The sequence below is a fragment of the Mobula hypostoma genome, chromosome 7 (genome assembly GCF_963921235.1).
Source record: "Mobula hypostoma chromosome 7, sMobHyp1.1, whole genome shotgun sequence".
In the NCBI taxonomy this organism is placed as follows: domain Eukaryota; kingdom Metazoa; phylum Chordata; class Chondrichthyes; order Myliobatiformes; family Myliobatidae; genus Mobula; species Mobula hypostoma.
Genome location: NC_086103.1, coordinates 112141647 through 112164416, shown reverse-complemented (window position 1 = coordinate 112164416; position 22770 = coordinate 112141647). Strand labels below are relative to the sequence as shown.

Genomic DNA, 22770 nt, shown 5'->3' with positions numbered 1-22770 from the left:
TTGCAGAACAGCGTGCTTTGAATCTAAGGAAGAAGTTTTAAGAAGAATTTATCATTTCACACTAACTACACAACTTTCATGAAAGAACCAGTGGTGATCATGACAGATACTGACTCAACCTTTCATCAGATTAAAGTACCAGGAGAAGATGCAGATCTGCTAAGCTTTCTCTGGTGGCCTTATGGTGAACTCAAACAAAACATGGTGGACTTCAGAATGGTGGGACATCTCTTTGGAGTAACTTCATCATCAAGCTGTGTCAATTTCGCTCTTAGGAAATGCACAGAAGACAATGAATAACAGTTGTGTTGCAATTCGGTGGATAAGGTTCTGCATTGCTTCTATTTTGATGACTGCCTTGTGTCAGTGTCCTCTGAGGAAGAAGTGGTGTCTCTCTATCATGACCTTGTATCTATTTGTGCTAAACGTGGCTTTTGACTCACAAAGTGGATAGGCAACAGACAGAGCAAAGAGCTAGGGACATGAAGCATTTGGATTTAGATCAAGATATATCTTCAGTGGAGAGAGTATTGGGTGTGCAATGGTACATTCAGTCGGACACTTTCAAGTTTAAGATCACGATCCAAGATAGACCACACACAAGAAGGGGGATTCTCTCCACAGTTTTAGTTCCATCTATGATTCTTTAGGAATTGTGAGTTCGGTGGTGCTATCTGCTAAGAAGATCCTGCAAAATCTATGTAAGAGAGGGGTTTGCTGGGATGACACTGTTTCAACATCAGTTGCTCATGAGTGGACAAGCTGGTCAGAAGAACTCTGCCAGTTGGAAGACTTCAAGTTTGTTAGATGTTTGAAACGCCTGGATTTTGGAGAAGTTGTTGCTATACAGTTACATCATTTTACAGACACAAGTGAAGATCATTATGGAGCAGTGAGCTACCTATTGTTGCACAACATGCGCTGTCAGGTGCACCGTGCTTTTGTCATGGGAAAATATATGGTAGATCCATTGAAGTTAGTTTCAGTGCCTCGTTTGGAGCCCACTGCTGCTACGAGGCCAAGCCATATGGTCAAATTGTGGAGGAAGGAGTTGCACATAAAGCTTCATGACTCAGTGTTTTGGACTGGTAGTCCTTCTGTGCTGAAGTATATTAAGAAGGACACTAACAACAGGAATTCTGCAGATGCTGGAAATTCAAGCAACATACATCAAAGTTGCTGGTGAACGCAGCAGGCCAAGCAGCATCTGTAGGAAGAGGTACAGTCGACGTTTCAGGCCGAGACCCTTCGTCAGGACCTGACGAAGGGTCTCGGCCTGAAACGTCGACTGTACCTCTTCCTACAGATGCTGCTTGGCCTGCTGCGTTCACCAGCAACTTTGATGTTTTAAGAAGGACACTTCCAGGTTCCGAACCTTCATTGCAAACAGAGATTCAGAAACTATTAAGGTGTCACAAGCATCTTAATGGACATACGTAAACACTTCAAACAACCTCAGCACAAGAGGCCACTGGAGGGTTGAAGGTGAAAGCATTCCTGAAGTATGAGACATGGGTGTCAGGGCCTCGGTATCTTCTTCAACTTGAAATGGAATGGCCTGCGAATCCCAATTGTTGTGAAGAACTTATGTTAAATGATCCTGAAGTCATGACACATATTACAATAAATGCCATGTAGATCGAAGAAACCATGAACACAGTTGCATGTATAATCCATTACTTCTCATCTTGGACCCACTTGAGGAAGATAGTGGCCTAGATTCTTAGATTTAAGAACTTGCTCCTGTTGATTTCGTTTTTTTTTTGAAAATCTTGGAAAAAAAAGTATTAAAATCAAAGAACGCTCCTGTTTCTTAGTCAGAAGAGGAAGCAACTGAACATCGATCTGGTATCAATAGACAGGTATATGGAGGAACTTAAGGTGGGGGGTTATATGGGAGGCAGGGTTTGAGGGTCGGCACAACATTGTGGGCTGAAGGGCCTGTAATGTGCTGTACTATTTTATGTTCTATGTTCTATGATCTTGCTTGGTTCTGACTTGGACGAAGATAAACAAAGGTATTCTTTGGAGAGAGAGATTGAGAAGGCCGAAGGGTAGATTGACTGAGATTGTCTTTCAGTGGAGGAGCTCAGAAAGGCTGAAATGGAGATCATAGGGTTTTACCAAAGGAAGAGATTTCCAGATGAATTCTCAAGTTTGCAAAGGGAGAAAATTTGAAAAGGACGTGCTGCCATCTTTTCAAGTTCAATCCAGTACTTGAAGATGTTGTCTTGAGAGTTCATGGATGGTGTAGTAGGGCAGCTAGGCCTGAAGAGTCTAAACATCCTGTTATACCGACAAAGAATCTTCATATCTCAAACCTCATTTCGGGGTATGTACATCAAGTGGTGGGACATGGTGGCTGTAACCATATGTTATCCAGGTTGCACCAAAGATATTGGACTCCTGGCGCTGGTGCAGCTGGAAGAAGAATCCTTTCTAAGTATGTTGTTTGTTGATTGTTGTATGCAGCTCCAGGATGTTTGCATATGGCAGATTTACCTCTGGACAAGGTCTCGTCATATAAACCTCTATTTACAAGTGTAGGAGTGGACTACTTTGGACCTTTTGAAGTGAAGAGCAGGAGTACAGGGAAGAGGTACGGGGTCATATTTATCTGTCTAGCTATATGAGCTGTTCACATTGAAGTGGCTCTTCTTGAAACACAGATTCCTTTGTTAATGTACTTCAACGCTTTATAGCAAGATGAGGACAGGTTCATGAACTGCACTCTGATAATGCGACAGACTTTGTTGGAGATGGGTGAGTTGCCAGAAGCCATTGAGAAGTGGAATCATTCGCATATCAGTGATGTCCTTCTTCAAAAAGGAATTAAGTGGATTTTTAACCCCCCCCCCCGCAGCTGGTTCATATCATGGAGGAACATGGGAGAGTTTGATCAGACCTGTGCAAAAGGTCCTCAATTCCAACATAAAGATACAGAATCTTGATGAAGAGGGTTTCCACCAGGCCTTTGTCATGGATCATGGGAAGAGTCATTCAAGCTTCTGCAGACAGAAGAGGATTTGTGCAGCAGTGGCACATCAAGACCAAGACCAGCTGTCTGGACAGACCTATAACCAAGGTCTGTCTTCTACAAGAGGCTGACTGACTTGACAGAGAGTGGTGGTAAGGATCACTCTGCACCGGCTAATTGCCGGTAACCTCTGGTCTAGATGACTGATACATACATAACTTGACTGGAAGAAGAAAGAGGACATCTATATAAATGTTAAGATGGTTGTCCTTGAAGATTTCATGTCTTGTATTTTAGTAGTGTGTAGTTGTAATTGTTATGTAATAATTAGGGGCTGTGATGTAGAAGCCATGTATCTATTTTTTCAGTCTGTAGGAGCCAAGTATCTATTTTTTTCCGTCTGTAGGAGCTATGTATCTATTTTCTGTCTACTGTATGGTATCTTGTGGCACATTTATTATGGTAATCTCATGTGGGTTGGGGTGTGGAAAAAACATGAGTATAGATACACATTCACGCTTTGGGTTAATTAGTTGTTAGCCATGGGGAATATTTTTTTGTTGACCGTTTAAATACACCAACTACTCTAATTGGAATGCTAATTTAGTTTGACTGCTAATTATGCTTAGTATGGCTTAAATGCTGATTTGAACACTAAGGTCACTATATCACTAATTTAGTTTCATTAGTTTTTATCGCTACAAGATCGTTCATCTTTGCTGGGTTTGTAATAAAAGATCGATTTGGAAATTTGTTATTTGGAAGCAGTTCTTACAGTGTTGATTACCCTGGCTTACTTCCTCAGTCGTTTTGGTTTGTTTTCAAGTAACCGCTACATCTGATGACTCTGTTCTGTTCTCCCAGTTTCTCCTCCTCTGATATTTCTAATCTGATGAAACATTACCCATTACTGTTTCCATTATATCTTTATATTTCCAACCTTTGTGTTCCACCTACCATAGTTGACAGGGCTCTCAATTGCATCTTCTATGTTTTCTTCAGTCTGTTTTCACCCACTTTGCTCCCACCCAGAACAAGGACTAATATTTCCTAATCCTCACTTTCCAGATTGTCAATCTACACATTCAATGGACCATTTTTGTAATTTCCACCACTGTCAATGTAATGCTAATACAAGATCCATCATTCTCTCTCATACTTTTCAACACTCCAAAACCATCTTTGCCTCCACAATACTGTGGTTCACTCTCCCATCTCTGCCAATATCCACCCTATGAATGCAGCACCTTTTCATCTCTTCCTTTTCACCATCCGCGGGCCCAAGCATTCTTTCTATGTGAAGCAGTGATTTACTAGTACCGCTTCCAATTTGGCATTCAGAATTCAGAATTTGTGATGTGATCTCCACTGAATGTGAGAAAGCCTCTGAATGGAGGTGACTGCTTTCCAGAATACCCCTGTTTGGTTCTCTTCGGTGACCCTAAGCTTCCAGTTGATTTGAAATTTAGTTTTCCACTCCATTCCCACTCAGACCTCCCTGTCTTTGGCTTTTAAATTGATCTAAAGGAGCTTAATATAAATCTGAGGAAAAGTTAATATCTTTTGATATGGCATATTACAACTGTTAGGACTTGCCAATTCATCAATGTCACATGGCCAACCTTTCCATTTTATAAATGAACTGGTCATTTACGATGATAGGTCATCAACCTGAAATGTTAGGTATGTTTTTCCTTCCATGAAAGCTGCCTGACTGGCTGAGTATTTCTGATTTCCAGTATCTCCAGTGTTTTTGCACCACCAGTCTGAAATTGTACAGTTCCAGAAAAATTTTTTTCCACCTTTCCTTTTTATCTCTCTCCTCCTCTATTTTCATTTGTCTCCTTCTGTTTCCACCTCCTTCAGGCAGAATACTTACGGCAAACAAGCCTTCACCAACCACAGCTAGAATCACCATTACTTGTGTTGTTTGGTTTCTACCATATCACAGACATTCCCTTCGGTATCATCAGCCCTCAGCCTTCTCAGTAATTTTTTAAAAAGTTTTGATTTCCAAGTTTTCTTAGTTGTGGTAGAAGATCATCAACCTCAAATTTTACCTTATTTCTTTCCACAAAGGCGTTAACAGATGGCTAAGAATTTCCAGTATCTGTAGTTTCTTTTTGCTTTTCATTTTAAAAATGCTTGATTATAATTGAAATATATTTTAACAAAATATGTTGTTAACATCTTTCTTACCAAATACTTTAAGGAAATATATTTGTTTTCAGACTTCATTTGGGTAGCTTTCACTTTTTCCCTGTCCTCTTATGGCATGAGGCTGAAATTTTGATTTCAAGCATGGCTAACCTCAACCGCAATGCTTTTGTTCTTCAAATCACCCTTTTAATATGTTGCACTATTAGAGATCTCACAAGAAGAAGGAATCTCATGCCATATACTATTAGGATTTTATCATCTGCGTCAGCTGAAAATGTTTTTGTATGGTAACTTGTTGGAATGCTTATAGCAGAGAAAAACATACTACTTATTTGGCGAATGGGCACAGAGTATGCTGTTCCAGCCCTTTGAGCCACATCGCCCCAGCAACCCCCATCAAACCCCATTAACTGTAACTTAATCACAGGACTGTTTACAATGATCAATTCACCGGTATGTCTGTGGACTGTGGGAGGAAACCAGTGCACCCAGAGAAAACCCACGTATGCCACGGAGAGAATGTACAAACTCTTTAGAGAGTGGTGCCAGAATTTAACTCCAAACTTCAGAACACTACCATGGCGCCTTAGGACAGTTCCTGTACCGTGATGTGTTAAAATTCTTTTTGAAGCTAACGTCTACTCTAAGAACTGTTCAGCTACTGTACATTCAAATTGCTCCCTTTCAGGGCAGAGATGTTGATATTGTATGAGCAGTTTTATGACATTGATATTGTATTTCTCATTTTATATCACAATTTTAACTTTAATTAATGTGCAAATCTAGCAAGTTCTCAAAAGTAATTACCTGTGCAAAGAACAATGGTATAAATTAACTAGGTAGTTGTAGAAACACACATAAAAGTTGCTGGTGAACGCAGCAGGCCAGGCAGCATCTCTAGGAAGAGGTGCAGTCGACGTTTCAGGCCGAGACCCTTTGTCAGTCCTGACGAAGGGTCTCGGCCTGAAACATCGACTGCACCTCTTCCTAGAGATGCTGCCTGGCCTGCTGCGTTCACCAGCAACTTTCATGTGTGTTGCTTGAATTTCCAGCATCTGCAGAATTCCTGTTGTTTAGGTAGTTGTAGAGATTCTTTTAATCTATTAATTTGTTATACAATTTATGTATTACTAACAGTAGATATCACTAAAACAGCAGTGTTTTCTTCTGCAAGATTTAGCCGTGTGTTTCCGCTGTTCTTTCATTCACAACAATGGTTTTCCTCTTGTTTCTTTTTGCAAAGCATATCTATAAACCAGATTTCCTTTCACCTTTTCACTTTCATATCCTAAGATGGCTAAGTATATAGCAATGAACTTAGGAAACATTTTTACATAAAAAGTAGTGGAACAAATTTTATGCATCAATGAACTTTGAGTAAAATCTGGTGGTTTTGGTACCGGTGTCCCCCGCTTTTCTAACATTCGCTTTACGAAACCTCACTGTTATGAAAGACCTACATTAGTACCCTGTTTTCGCTTTCAGAAGGTGTTTTCACTGTTACAAAGAAAGGCAGCGCGCGATAAGAGGCAGCGCACACCCCGAGCAGCCGCTCTCCCCCGGATTCTCGCCGGCATTGCTTAAGCACGTTGCATTCAGCAGCCGTTAGCAAGATGAGTCCTAAGGTGTCGGAAAAACCTGAAAGAGTTCGTAAGGATGTTACACTTAGCGTAAAACTAGACATAATTAAGCGTTTCGATTGTGGTGAACGAAGCAAGGACAAAGTGAGTTTGGCTTGTGGAAGCTGACGAAGATGATGTTGAAGAGGTGTTGGCATCCCATGACCAAGAACTGATAGATGAAGAGCTGATGCAATTGGAAGAGGAAAGGATAACAATCGAAACTGAATGCAGTAGCGAAAGTGAAGTCGTCCAGGAACTGAACATGAAGCAACTGCGTGAGATTTTTGCTGCAATGATAAAGTACAACTTTAATTTTGAAAGGGATATTTGCAGGATGTTTTGAGTCCCTACAAAGAACTGTGTGATAGAAAAATGCTCGAGGCTCAGCAGTCAAGCAAGCCTTCCACATCAGCCACAGCAGACGACGAACCTCGACCTTCGACATCGAGGCAAGCAGTCATATGAGAAGATGAGCTGCCTGCCCTGATCGACGATGAGATGACACCCCCATGTCCCACCACACCAACCCCCGAGCCCCGGACAGATACTGTACCAATTCGCGGAGAATGCAGCGGTAGCCGGGAGGCACACACCACATCTTTAAGAAGAAAGCCGAAATAAACATGCTAATTAATTAGGTGCTGCCTAGCACGTAATTGTCGACACAGATCAGTGCCAATGCAATCAGCAATTGCCGCTGATCTGCGCCGACATTTACGTGCCGGGCAGCACCTAATTAATTAGCATGTTTATTTCGGCTTTTTTCTTAAAGACGTGCTGTGTGCCTCCCAGCTACCCCTGCATGCTTCACAGCAATGTATCAGTCAGCAGCCTGGAGGGTGGGGGCCACTGCACCACCCAACCTGCGACGACTCAGTCTAACACGCCATCAGTGTGCTCGATGTCTTCCCAATTCCCATAAGTGATACTACACTGTACATACATTATTTCTACTTTATATAGGCTGTGTATTTTTACATGTTATTTGGTAGATTTGGCAGCTTCATAGTTTAAAGGTTACTGGAGAGCGCGTTTATGCCAACAGTGCTTACGTGAGATTTTCTGCCAAGAGCGCTTGCGTGAGATTTTTGCTACGGAGATCTGTGCAGGCAATCGTTGTAGAGAAGTATTTCTACTTTGTATAGGCTGTATATTTATCATATCATTCCTGTTTTTACTATATGTTACTGTTATTTTAGGTTTTATGTGTTATTTGGCATGATTTGGTAGGTTATTTTTGGGTCTGCAAACGCTCACAAAATTTTCCCATATAAATAAATGGTAATTGCTTCTTTGCATTACGACATTTCGGCTTACGAACCGTTTCATAGGAACGCTCTACCTTCGGGTGGTAGGGGAAACCTGTATTAGCATTCACAATACCACTATATTACCATTAAGATGTTTTACTTCCCATCCAATTATTGAACAAACTACTTCAGTTTATTTGATTTAGTTGTACCCTAATTTCAATGAGGTAGCCCCTTTTTAAAAAACTGTGCTTACTTCCTGATCTTAACTGAATCCCAAGACAACAGAATGAGTTCTGCTTATTTCATTGTCCTTAAGATGTATTGCAATTTTGGAACATCTTTTTGCATCATGAATGATTAGCAAGGAGAGCACTGTTTGGTATTGTTGAATAGAATTGTAAATACAGTAATTCATTTCCTAGTTTTCTACTTTCACATACTATCAAGCTGATGAGCAGGTTGTGCAGTAGAGTATTCACGAAGTTTTTGTTTCTTGTTAAGGTTTTAGCCATATTAACGCTATTTCCACAAGATCATGATTCACTGCTGCCACAGCAAGTTCCTGTTTCAGCATCTTACCTCCGAACATTTGCCTCCATTCATATTCCACATTATTTGCACATTCCAAAAGACCATAAGACATAGGAGTAGAATTAGGCCACTCAGCCTATTGAGTGTGCTCTGCTATTCCATCATGGATGATCCCAGACACCACTCGATCCCATACACCTGCCTTCTCGCCATATCCTCTGCATTCTTTTTAGGCAGACATCCAGACCTTGGCAAACCTCTGGGCAAAATCTTTTCCTCACCTCCATTCCAATTACTTTAGCAATTATTTTAAATCCATTTCCCTAGCTTTAACCTTGGACCTACAGGGTCTGATATTTTCTGTGAAGGTCCCTCATAATTTAAACGTTGATAGAAAACAATAATGACTTTCAGGTTGGACATTCTGTTAATGAAATTTGCAACTCTTTTTGATTTACTGGAGCTTAATGTAAATTAATATTCTATACCTCAACTGAGTTGCTCACATTGTTATCCAACCCCCCTCCCCTGATTTTCTATTCATGGGATTCATACTGCATTCCCACAGCTCAAAGTTTAAATAATGAGCTAAAAACTCTTTTTTTTCTGGTTTTTTTTTGTAAGTGAAGGTGCATTCTTTCAGGGTTTGGGAATAACAATGACATTAATGTCTGAACTTCACTGTGGTTTACCAGAAAATCACTCGTGCTCCTACTGATTATTTTTCAGCTCAGCTTTCTGTACACAATGTTTAATTCCTTGAAATAAGTTTCATTATTTGCTTTGCTTCTTGCACTTTTCAGCTCTGCTTCAACACTTTCCCTTTGAAACAGTTCTTTTAGATGGCTTGCATTTTCATCTTTTATAGCTGACTCAGCCACATAATTCTAACTACATTTTCACTTCAGAAAGATAGGCTTACAAACTTGTTGATAAAAAGGAATAATTTAGCCAAGCTCCTCCATATCTAGTGCATTTGAATGAAATTTTGCATGAGTGGAGGTTCAGTATCCATAAGACATAGGATCAGAATTAGGCCATTCAGCCCATCGAGTCTGCTCTGCCATTCCATCATGGCTAATCCTGGATCCCACTTACACTTGCCTTCTCACCATATCCTTTGATGCCCTGACTGATCAGGAAACTATCAACTTCCGCCTTAAATATACCCACGGACTTGGCCTCCACCGCAGTCCATGGCAGAGCATTCCACAAATTCCACAAGTTTTGCGGAATTTATATATCTTTCATTTTTATAGAGCCACAGAGCACTACAGTACAGAAACAGGCCCTTTGCCCCATCTAGTCCAAGTGGACGTGTTTGTTCTGCCTAGTCCCGTTACTTCCACAAGAGAATAACCCACCATACCCCTCTTATCTTTGTATCTATCTAAACTTCTGTCAAATGTTGCAATTAATCCCACACCCACCCCGTCCACTGGCAGCTCATTCCACATTTTCACCACCCTCTAAGTGAAGAAGTTTCCCCTCAGGGTCCCTTTAAATAATTACCCTTTCATCCTAAACCAATGACCTCTAGTTCAAGTCTCACCCATCCTTGGCGGGGGCGGGGGGGGGGGAGCCTGCATGTATTTACCCTATCTATACCCCTCATAGTTTTGCATACCTCCATAAAAGTTCCCTAACACTCCAGAGAATGAAGTTCCATAACTCAGGTCTGTAAGTCCTGCCAACATCCTTGTAAACTTTCTGTTTGTAAATTTTTTACCTATTCAATTTAAATGTTGTCTGTCACTGCAGTATAGGTCTTTGCTTTATTTTGCAATGAAACCAGGTTAGTTATTTTAATTTTTAGAGGATCACCTTTTGGCGTTCCCTCAGATTTGTAGTCTCTTGTGTCTACTTATGAAGGTTGCATATTTTTCTTTCCACACTGTTCTGTCAATTAGATAGATAGATAGATAGATAAATATACTTTATTGATCCCGAGGGAAATTGGGTTTCGTTACAGCCGCACCAACCAAGAATAGAGCGTAAATATAGCAATACAATTATTACGATATAGCAATTATTCATAAAGTTCCTAATTTTTCCAGATGAACATCTCTCCTTTCCCTAATATTGAAATTCTACCAATAATTATCCTCATCCCATATATATATATATATGTAGGTAACCGTGTATATTTTTCTAGTTGTTTAACTATGTTAATCAGACCAGCCAGTTCCCTTTCTAAATCTTCAGTATTCTTTCTCATTTTCCCTCCATATACACATCTCAGGCTCCAGGTGCATAGTTCACTCTCTTGCAAGCAATATTCTTGATCATTCATGGTTATCCACTTTCCTGAAAGAGGAATTATCTGTGGCTCTAGAGTAACACACACAAAATGCTGGAGAAACTCAGCAGTTCAGGCAGCATTGATGGAAAGCAATAAAGAATCGACGTCACATGCTAGAACATCAGGACTGGAAAGGAAGGGAGAAGAAGCCAGAATAAGAAGGTGGAGGGAGGGGAAGGAGTACAAGCTTGAAGGTGATAGGTGAAGCCAGGTGAGGAGGAAGGTTGGTGGGTGGGAAGGGGGAAAATGAAGTGGGGATCTGGCAGATGATAGGTGGGAAAGGTAAAAGATTGAAGTAGAAGGAATCTGATTGGAAAGGAGAGTGGGCCATGGGAGAAATGGGAGGAGGAGAGGCACCAAAGAGAGGCGATAGGTAGGTTAGGTTAAAAGAAGTGGTAAGAGGGGAGCCGGAATGGGGAAATGGAAAAAGAGAGAAGGGGGAGGGGAAGAATTACTGGAAGTTAAAGAAATCAGTGTTCATGCTGTCAGGTTGCCACTGCTCCTCCAACCTGTGAATGGCCTCATCGTAGCAGTAGAGGAAGCTATGGACTGACATGTTGGAATGGGAATGTACAGTGGAATTAAAACAGTTGATCACCAGGAATTCCTGTTTGTTGTGGATGGAACAAAGGTGCTCAAAAAAGCAGTCCCCAATTTACGTTGGATCTCACCGATGTAGGGGAGGCTGCACTGGGGGCATGGGATAAAGTAGATGACCCCGACAGACTTGCCGCCCCACTTGGAAAGACTGTTTGGGGTTCTGAATGGTGGGGAGAGAGGAAGTGAATGGGTAGGTGTAGTTGACTCTTTGTTCCTTTCCATAGATGCTGCCTGACCAGCTGAGTTTCTCCAGCCTTTTGTGTATGCTACTGTGGATTTCCAGCATCTGCAGAATCTTTTGTGTTATCTGTGGCTCTAGGACCTGCAGACTCTATCGCTGACATTAATTTACCTCAGGCACTGTATTAGATCTGCTGTTTTACTTTTCATTAAATAGAGAAAGCAGGAGCAAAAGATAAACTGCTTGTCAAGTTTAATAATTTACTGATATATTCCATGGTCAGGTGACCAAACATCTTCAAAAGCTCAAACAGATAAATAGAGGGATAGCTCAAGCGAAGCGGCCAGTGCGTGAGTGGGCCAGTGAAGGAGTGGAGCTTTGAGGCTTTGACTCGAGAGGCTTCGACGAGAAGAGGCGGAGGACAAGCTAGCTCGCAGTTAGTTTTTACAATGTCTCCTGAGACGGTGATGTGCCTCTCATGTGAGATGTGGCAGTCTTGGGGGAACCCCCCTCTCCCGCAGAGTCACATCTGTCAGAAGTGCATACGGCTGAGCGATCTGGAAGACCATGTAAGGAATCTGGAGCAGCAGCTGGATGACCTTTGACTCATAAGGGAGAATGAGGCAGTCATAGATGAGAGCTACAGGGAGGTAGTCACACCTAGGCTGTCGGAAGCAGGTCGTTCGGTGACAGTCAGAGGGGGGAAAGCAAAGGTGAGCAGACAGGTAGTGCAGAGCACCCCTGTGGCCATTCCCCTGAATAATAAGTTTACCATCCTGGATTCTGTTGGCAGGGACAACCGACCAGGTGTGAGCCACGGTGGCAGGGCCTCCGGCACTGAGTCTGACCCTGTGGTGCAGAAGGGTGGGACGGAGAAGAGGAGAGCTGTCGTTATTGGAGACTCTATAGTCAGGGGAGCAGACAGGAGATTTTGTGGACGTGGGAAGGACACCCACATGGTTTGTTGCCTCCCGGGTGCCAGGGTCCGGGATGTCTCTAACCGGGTGCATGACATCCTGGTACGAGAGGGAAAGCAACCAGAAGTCGTGATACATGTTGGGACCAACGACATAGGCAGGAAGAGGGATGAGGTCCTGAAGTGTGAGTTTCGGGAATTAGGCAGAAGGCTGAAGAACAGGACCTCAAGGGTGACGTTCTCAGGATTGCTGCCAGTGTTACGTGACAGTGATGGTAAGAATTGGAGGAGATGGCAGTTGAATGCGTGGCTGAGGAGTTGGTGCAGGGAGCAAGGTTTTAGACTTTTAGATCATTGGGTTCTCTTCTGGGGAAGGTGGGACCTGTACAGATTGGATGGGTTGCACCTGAACTCAAGGGGGAGCAATATCCTTGCAGGTAGGTTTGCTAGCATGGTTTTGGAGGGTTTAAACTAATTTGCGAGGGGACCCAGAGCGATAGAGCAGTGAAAGAAGTGCATGGAGTAAAGCCAGATCTAACATACAGAGAGGCTTTGAGGAAAGAGAAGCAGAATAAACGGTGTAAAGACAGTAAGGTAGAAGGGCTGAAATGTGTGTACCTCAATGCAAGAAGCATCAGGAACAAAGGTGATGAACTGAGAGCTTGGATACATACATGGAATTATGATGTAGTGGCCATTAAAAAGACTTGGCTGGCACCAGGGCAGGAATGGATTCTCAATATTTCTGGATTTCAGTGCTTTAAAAGGGATAGAGAGGGCGGAAAAAGGGGAGGAGGGGTGGCATTACTGGTCAGGGATACTATTACAGCTACAGAAAGGGTGGGTAATGTGGCAGGATCCTCTTTTGACTCAATATGGGTGGAAGTCAGGAACAGGAAGGGAGCAGTTACTCTACTGGGGGTATTCTATAGGCCCCCTGGTAGCAGCAGAGATACAGAGGAGCAGATTGGGAGGGAGATTTTGGAAAGGTGCAAAAATAACAGGGTTGTTATCATGGGTGACTTTAACTTCCCTAATATTGATTTTGATTGGGACCTGATTAGTTCCAAGGGTTTAGATGGGGCAGAGTTTGTTAAGTGTGTCCAGGATGGATTCCTGTCACAGTATGTGGACAGGCTGACCAGGGGGAATGCCATACTAGATCTAGTACTAGGTAATGAACCGAGTCAGGTCACAGATCTCTCAGTGGGTGAGCATCTGGGGGACAGTGACCACCGCTCCCTGGCCTTTAGCATTATCATGGAAAAGGATAGAATCAGAGAGGACAGGAAAATTTTTAATTGGGGAAAGGCAAATTATGAGGCTATAAGGGTAGAACTTGCGGGTGGAATTGGGATGATGTTTTTGCAGGGAAATGTACTATGGACATGTGGTCGATGGTTAGAGATCTCTTGCGGGATGTAAGGGATAAATTTGTCCCGGTGAGGAAGATAAAGAGTGGTAGGGTGAAGGAACCATGGGTGACAAGTGAGGTGGAAAATCTAGTCAGGTGGAAGAAGGCAACATACATGAGGTTTAGGAAGCAAGGATCCGATGGGTCTATTGAGGAATATAGGGAAGCAAGAAAGAAGCTTAAGAAGGGGCTGAGAAGAGCAAGAAGGGGGCATGAGAAGGCCTTGGCGAGTAGGGTAAAGGAAAACCCCAAGGCATTCTTCGATTATGTGAAGAAAAAAAGGATGACAGGAGTGAAGGTAGGACCGATTAGAGATAAATGTGGGAAGATGTGCCTGGAGGCTGTGGAAGTGAGCAAGGTCCTCAATGAATACTTCTCTTCGGTATTCACCAATGAGAGGGAACTTGATGATGGTGAGGATAATATGAGTGAGGTTGATGTTCTGGAGCGTGTTGATATTAAGGGAGAGGAGGTGTTGAAGTTGTTAAAATACATTAGGACAGATAAGTCCCCAGGGCCTGACGGAATATTCCCCAGGCTGCTCCACGAGGCAAGAGAAGAGATTGCTGAGCCTCTGGCTAGGATCTTTATTTCCTCGTTGTCCACGGGAATGGTACCGGAGGATTGGAGGGAGGCGAATGTTGTTCCCTTGTTCAAAAAAGGTAGTAGGGATAGTCCGGGTAATTATAGACCAGTGAGCCTTACGTCTGTGGTGGGAAAGCTGTTGGAAAAGATTCTTAGAGATAGGATCTATAGGCATTTAGAGAATCAGGGACAGTCAGCATGGCTTTGTGAAGGGCAGATCGTGTTGAACAAGCCTGATAGAGTTCTTTGAGGAGGTGACCAGGCATATAGATGAGGGTAGTGCAGTGGATGTGATCTATATGGATTTTAGTAAGGCATTTGACAAGGTTCCACATGGTAGGCTTATTCAGAGAGTTAGAAGGCATGGGATCCCGGGAAGTTTGGCCAGGTGGATTCAGAATTGGCTTGCCTGCAGAAGGCAGAGGGTGGTGGTGGAGGGAGTACATTCAGATTGGAGAATTGTGACTAGTGGTATCCCACAGGGATCTGTTCTGGGACCTCTACTTTTCGTGATTTTTATTAACAACCTGGATGTGGGGGTAGAAGGGTGGGTTGGCAAGTTTGCAGACGACACAAAGGTTGGTGGTGTTGTGGATGGTGTAGAGGATTGTCAAAGATTGCAGAGAGACATTGATAGGATGCAGAAGTGAGCTGAGAAGTGGCAGATGGAGTTCAACCCGGAGAAGTGTGAGGTGGTACACTTTGGAAGGACAAACTCCAAGGCAGAGTACAAAGTAAATGGCAGGATACTTGGTAGTGTGGAGGAGCAAGGGGATCTCGGGTTACATGTCCACAGATCCCTGAAAGTTGCCTCACAGGTGGATAGGGTAGTTAAGAAAGCTTATGGGGTGTTAGCTTTCATAAGTCAAGGGATAGAGTTTAAGAGTCGCGATGTAATGATGCAGCTCTATAAAACTCTGGTTAGGCCACACTTGGAGTACTGTGTCCAGTTCTGGTCACCTCACTATAGGAAGGATGTGGAAGCATTGGAAAGGGTACAGAGGAGATTTACCAGGATGCTGCCTGGTTTAGAAAGTATGCATTATAATCAGAGATTAAGGGAGCTAGGGCTTTATTCTTTGGAGAAAAGGAGAATGAGAGGAGACATGATAGAGGTATACAAGATAATAAGAGGAATAGATAGAGTGGATAGCCAGCGCCTCTTTCCCAGGGCACCACTGCTCAATACAAGAGGTCATGGCTTTAAGGTAAGGGGTGGGAAGTTCAAGGGGGATATTAGAGGAAGATTTTTTACTCAGAGAGTGGTTGGTGCGTGGAATGCACTGCCTGAGTCAGTGGTGGAGGCAGATGCACTAGTGAAGTTTAAGAGACTACTAGACAGGTATATGGAGGAATCTAAGGTGGGGGCTTATATGGGAGGCAGGGTTTGAGGGTCGGCACAACATTGTGGGCCGAAGGGCCTGTACTGTGCTGTACTATTCTATGTTCTATGTTCTGTGTTCTATATTAATTTATGAAGGTTCTCGCAATTAGGTCTCAAACCAATGAAAGAACTAAAGTTGAGATCTACACTGTAAAATAATCAAATGCAACTTTCCATTGTAGTGTACAGAAAGATCCTGATACAAAAGGTATACATGTCATCTCTACAGTGTTCAAGATTACAGCCAGTGTAAGTATTAAATTCCTACAGAACTATGTTGACTGCAGAATGAGCTAAAATGCTGACTTAAAGATAGAAGACTAAGAATTAAATTTGGCTATATTAGAAGGTGAACATCTATTCACACATAAACCTTAGTACAAATATGAACTAATATGAAGTAATAGTGTTAATATCTAGATTGGAGTAGTAGACATAAAATTAAACACAGCTCTTCTTTATTTGCTATTTTTTACTTGTTGGTAATTTCTCACTCTCTTTCTAATGTAAACTTGCCTAGGCCTGGAATGAACACTCCTACTAATATGATACTGGTCCACAGAAGTTAACGGATCAGGACATAAGTGAATTTCCAGAACTAAATCAGATTGAGATTATGCACATTGAAGACAATATTTCTTAAAAATGAAACAAGGGGAGCAAAGTATGCATAAATTTATAGAACCCACACTGCACCTAATAGATCATTTTCCTGTCAATAGGGCTGGAATACAGGAGTAGCACTTTCATTACAATGAGCTTTAGTTAGGCACCATCTGTGATATGTATTCATCTTCTGTACCACATCTCAGGAAAGCTATACAATTCCTGGAAATAGTATAGGAAATGCAATGTACTTTCAGTATTTGAAGGGTTAAATTATAATGCAATTTCAGTTGTATTCATTTGGGATTATCAGGTTGAACAAAAATCTACTTGAAGTGTTTGAAACGATAGCATCCAACGGTACAGACCCAGTAAAACTGAACAAATTCAGAACAATGGAGCACTATCCTAAAATGGCTAAGCATCTAGGAATGAAATTAGGAAACATATTTTTTACACAAAGAGTAGTGGAACAAACTTTATACCTGACTGAACTATAAAGACTTGGAAAGTTCTAACCTTTATCAGTTGTATGTACCAAAATTACTGATTCTACCTATTTGTACTTAAATAACTAAAATGTTCCAGCATAATTTTTAGAATAAAACACATTGTAGCCTCTGGTTTAAGCTCTTAACCTGCCTGAGTCAATAATCCCAAATATTTGAGGGGGTTCATTCTTTACTTTAGTTTTTCCATCTCCAGCCAGTAACTATACTGGCATTTGTTTGCGGTTGCATTAAATATACAGTTCAAACTGCATAATATCAGTGATCCATCTGAAGACCCTGTCATCCATTTGGTCTCCAATCAGGATAAGACTAGGAGACTGCTGTAATCTTAGTGTGAGCATTCTGTGATATTGAATATTTAGCACACTACCATGGAGGGATTTTTTTGGTATAAATGTTCCTATCTTAAAAACAATTACGACAGATGACAACTCTGCTGTTTAATACATGTATAAACAACAGAGTTGGGAAGGATTAAATTATTTGACAGGGAAATGTTACTCAGAAAAGATGGAGGGAGGTACAGTGAAATAGAAGCATAGAAACATAGAAAACATACAGCACAATACAGGCCCTTTGGCCCACAAAGCTGTGCTGAACATGTCCCTACCTAGGCTTTACCCATAGCCCTCTATTTTTCTAAGCTCCATGTAGCCATTCAGGAGTCTCTTAAAAGACCCTATCATTTCCACCTCCACCGCCGCAGCCGGCAGCCCATTCCACGTACTCACCACTCTCTGCGTAAAAACCTTACGCCTGACATCTCCTCTGTACCTGCTTCCAAGCACTTTAAAACTATGCCCTCTCATGCTAGTCATTTCAGCCTTGGTGAAAAGCCTCTGACTATCCACACGATCAATGCCTCTCATTACCTTGTACATCTCTATCAGGTCACCTCTCATCTTCCATCGCTCCAAGGAGAAAAGGCCAAGTTCATTCAACCTATTCTCATAAGGCATGCTCCCCAATCCAGGCAACATCCTTGTAAATCTTCTCTGCACCCTTTCTATCGTTTCCACGTCCTTCCTGTAGTGAGGTAACCAGAACTGGGCACAGTATTCCAAGTGGGGTCTGACCAGGGTCCTATAAAAATAAAGAAGAAAAACTAAGACATTCCAGAATGCAGAATATATATAGACATGAATGCAAGAGTACATTTTACTTCTAGAAAAAGAAGTACGGTAGATGAAATTAAGGCATTAATTAACACATGGTATTATGACTATTATGATATTATTACTGTTACAGTCATGGTATAAAACAAGAGCAGGACTGGCAGTTTAATATTCCAGGGTAAAGAATCCTCAGGTATGACTTGGAGAGTTAAAAGAGGAGGTGGCATTGCAATATTAATTAAGGAGTCTAAAAGTTATGTTAGAAGGCTCTTCAAATAAAGGAGTATGAATACAATTAAGAAACAAAAAAGAGGTGACTAATTTGTTCTGGATGTAACCACAGACTTCTCAAAATTCATTGGGAGATAGAGGAGAAATTTATGGGTAAATCACAGAAGGATGAAAGAATAATAGGCTATAGTAGAAGGGGGTTCCACTTTCCCCAATATTAACTGGGATTGCCTGGGTGTGAAAAGACTTGCAGAGAGTGGAGTCTAGAAGAGATTTTTGAGCTTTTTGTAGTCCAGAAAGAGAAAGCAAGTACTGGACCTAATCTTAGACCATGAGATTTTGGAGTAGAATTTAGGTCACTTGGGCCATCAAATCTGCTCCATCATTCCATCCTGGCTGATTTATTATTCCTCTCAACCCTATTCTCCTGCCTTCTCCCTGTAATCTTTGACATCCTGTCTAATCAAGAACTCATCAACCTCTGCTTTAGATTTATCCAATGACTTGGCCTCCAAAGCTATCTGTGGCAATAAATTCCACAGATTCACCACCTTCTGGTTGCAGAAATTCTTCCTCATCTCTGTTCTAAATTGACATCCCTCTATTTTGAGACTGTGCCCTCTGGTCCTAGAATCCTCTACTCTTGGAAACATCCTCTTCACATCCATTCTATCTTGGCTTTTCATTCCTGGTATCATTCTTGTGAACCTCCTCTTGACCCTCTGCAATGCCAGCACATCTTTTCTTAGATAAGTGGCACAACAATTCTATCAATACTCCAAGTGCAGTCTGACCAATGCCTATAAAGCCTCAGCATCGCATCCTCACTTTGTATTCTAGCCCTCTCAAAATTAATGCTAACATTGCATTTACCTTATTTACCATTCACTCAACCTGCAAGTTACCTCATAGGGAATTCTGCACAAGGACTCCCAAGTCCTTCGACCTTTCTGATTTTTGAGTTTTCTCTCCATTTAGTAAATAGTCTACGCCTTTATTCATTTTACCAAAGTGCATGACCATACATTTCCCTACACTCTATTCCAACTGATTTGCTCATTCTCTTTACCTGTCTAACTCCTTCTGCAGTCTCCCTGCTTCCTCAATACTACCTACCCCTCTACCTACAGTATCGTTGTGTCATCCGCAAACTAGGCCACAAAACCATTAATTCTGTCATCCAAATTATTGACATACAATATGAAAAGGAGGGGTCCTGAAACTTATCCCTGCAGGACACCACTAGTCACTGACAGCCAACGGGAAAAGACCCACTTTATTCCCATTCTTAGTTTCCTGCCGGTCAACCAATCTTCTATCCATTCTAGTGTTTTTCTTGTAATACCATGGGCTGCTGTTAAGCAGCTTCATTGCAGTGCCTGGTCAAAGGCCTTCTGAAAATCCAAGTAAACAACATCCACTGCCTGTTATTTCCTCAAAGGATTCCAACAGATTTGTCAGGTAAGATTTCCCCTTAATTTCCCATGATGACTGTGGCCCATTTTGTCAAGTGCCTCCAAGTACCCAGAAGCTTGATCCTTAATAATGGACTCCCAACGTCACCACAACCATGAAATTAGGCTAACAGGCCTATAATTTTCTTTCTTCTGCCTCCCTCCCTTCTTAAAGAGTGAAGACGCATTTGCAATTTTTCAGTCCCCCGGAACTATTTCAGAATGTAGTGATTCTTGAAAGATCACTACTAATACCTTCACAATCTCTTCAGTTACCTCTTTCAGAACTCTGAGGTGTAGTGCATATCTTATCCACCTTCAGATGTTTCAGCTTCCCAAGGACCTTCTCCTTAATAATAGCAACTATGCTCTCTTCTGCCCCCTGACACTCTCAAATATCTGTCATATTGCTAGTATTTTCTACAGTGAAGACTGCCACAAAATTCTTATTAAGTTTTCCATCATTTCTTCGTCTCCTATTGCTACCTTTCCAGCGTCATTTTCTAGTGGTTCGATATCCACTGTTGTGTCTCTTTTACTCTTCATATGTCTGAAAAATCTTATTGTATCGTCTTTTATATGATAGGTCAGCTTATCTCCATATTTCATCTTTTCTCTCCTTATAGCATTTTTAGTTGCCTTCTGTTGATTTCTAAAAGCTTCCCAATCCTCTAACTTCCCATTAATTTTTTGCTATATTATATGCCCTCTTTTTTGCTTTTATGCTGTCTTTGACCTCCCATGTTAGTCACAGTTGCATCATCATCCTCGCCTTAGAATACTTCTTCTTTGGGATGTATCTATCCTGTGCCTTCCCAATTGCTCCCAGAAGCTCCAGCCATTCCTGTTCTGCCGTCACCCCTCCTAGCGTCCCCTTCCATTCAACTTTGGCCAGCTTCTCTCTCGTGCCTCCGTAATTCTCTTTACTGCATTGTAATACTGATAATTTTGGGGTATCTAATCAATCAATTGATGGGTATGTCCATGGAAGAACATTTTGGAGATATTGACAATAACTCTGTAAATGTTAAGGTGGCCATACAAATGTATAAGGAATGATCAGAAATGAAGGTCCTGAATTAGATTTAAGGCTAATTTCAATATCATAAAACAGAACCAAGCCCAACAGGAGTATAGAAATGAAAGGGCAGCAGTTTAAAAAAATTAGGAGGGAAATAAGGTGTTTGAAATATCACTGATGGACAAGGTAAAAGAAAATCCCTATTCATTTTATCAGTATCTTATGGGCAAGATGCATACAGTAAGTATGGAAAGAGTGGTGCTTATTTGGAAACCACGGGCCAATCTGCAGATGACAGCAGAGTATGTAGATTAGAATTAATATTTCTTATCTATGTTCCCTAAGGAGAGGAAATTGTTGTTAGAATTCAGGGAGAGAGACAGTGACATTCCAGAATAAATAAGGAGGTATTAGACATCTTAGATGGCTTAAAGGTAAATGAATCCTCAAGGACTGATGAGATGTATCCTATACTGCTCTAGAATGTTAAGAAGGAGAGTGCTGGGTCTCTGACTGAGATGTTTAAAACTTTTACTGGTCACAGTTATGGTGCCTGATGATTATAGGACAACAAATGCTGGACCTTTATTCTCAAAGGGCAATAGGGACAAACCAAATAATTATTGACTAGTAAGTCTATAATTTACAATTATAAAAATGTTGTTTACAATTGGAATGATTTTGGGAAAAATACATGATTAATCTACAATTGGGAAGGCGAGACTAATAAAATACAGTCAGCATGGATTTGTTTGCAGGAGATCCTGTCTGACCAATTTGAAAACAAATTACATGGATGAAGACAATGTGGTTTATGTAGTCTGTGTGATCTTCAATAAGTTCACACAGGCCAAGCTGGCAAAATGGATCTACGGTTGACAGTAACAACAGCTGGAGGGTGATGCTTGAGTGTTTTTTATATGATTGGAAACCTGTAACTGGTGATCTACCACAAATAAATTGCTGCTGACAGAAGCAGACCCTTCAATCCACTATCTGTGAAACATCTACTTTTATTCACTACGTCAGATTCTTGACACACTCTTTTCAACTTCCCCATGGTCAGTCCACCACTCCTCCCCACACCTCCAGATTATAACACTCATCTGGACACTGGGACCAACTTATTCACCAATTAACCAACCAACTTTGGGATGTGAGAGGAAATTGAAGCACCCAAGGGAAACCAATGTGGTCTTGTGAGGACATACAAACTCTACAAAGACAATGTAGTCTTTGGAAGTGTAAGGCAGCAATTGTTGTAGTGCTATGCACATTAGTATAAATGTAAGAGATATTATTAAGTCTGTATATGACTAAGGCATTTGTGGTATTGTTGATAATGAGGCTAATGTTTGGCTCCTGAACAAAGTTGATGTTAGTAAAATGGTAGATTGAGCTTAGTCCTGAAAAATGTGAGAAGATGCACTTAGAAGAACTAAAAATACTGAGATGTATACAACGAATTGTATGACCCTGGGAAATATTACTGAAGAGAAGCTTGACACATGTTCAAATACCCTTAAAGACAGCTACACAGGTAGATGGGCTAATTAGGAAGTCAAATGTGATACTTGCCTTCATTCAGATATTGGCTGGGAGTTTTGAAGAATGAGTAGATATGCTGAATTTGGCTTTCTTGAAGCAGAGCAGGCTGAGGGGGAACCTGATTAAGATAGAGGAGAACGGATAGGATAGAGAGTATTATTTTTTCCTAATAAAAGAGTATATAAACCCCAAAGGCATAGGTTTAGTATAAAGGTATAAAGAGAAATTATTCACGCAAAGGGTGGTAGGAATCTGGAATGCACTGCTGGAGGGGTTGTTGAAAGCCAAGACATCGACAAGATTCCAGAAATATATAGATGAGCACTTAAGTTACAGAGACATAGAAGGCTGCAGGTCA

At 41.5% G+C, this 22770-nt stretch overlaps 1 protein-coding gene across 1 annotated transcript in view; it reads left to right on the top strand.

The window, feature by feature from the left end:
- Positions 1 to 22770, top strand: part of cfap300 (cilia and flagella associated protein 300) — a 63720-nt gene that overhangs the window by 40162 nt on the left and 788 nt on the right. The window contains exon 6 of the mRNA XM_063052821.1: positions 16108 to 16174. Within this exon, the coding sequence (XP_062908891.1) occupies positions 16108 to 16174 (67 nt within the window). The remainder of the gene's footprint in view (positions 1 to 16107; positions 16175 to 22770) is intronic.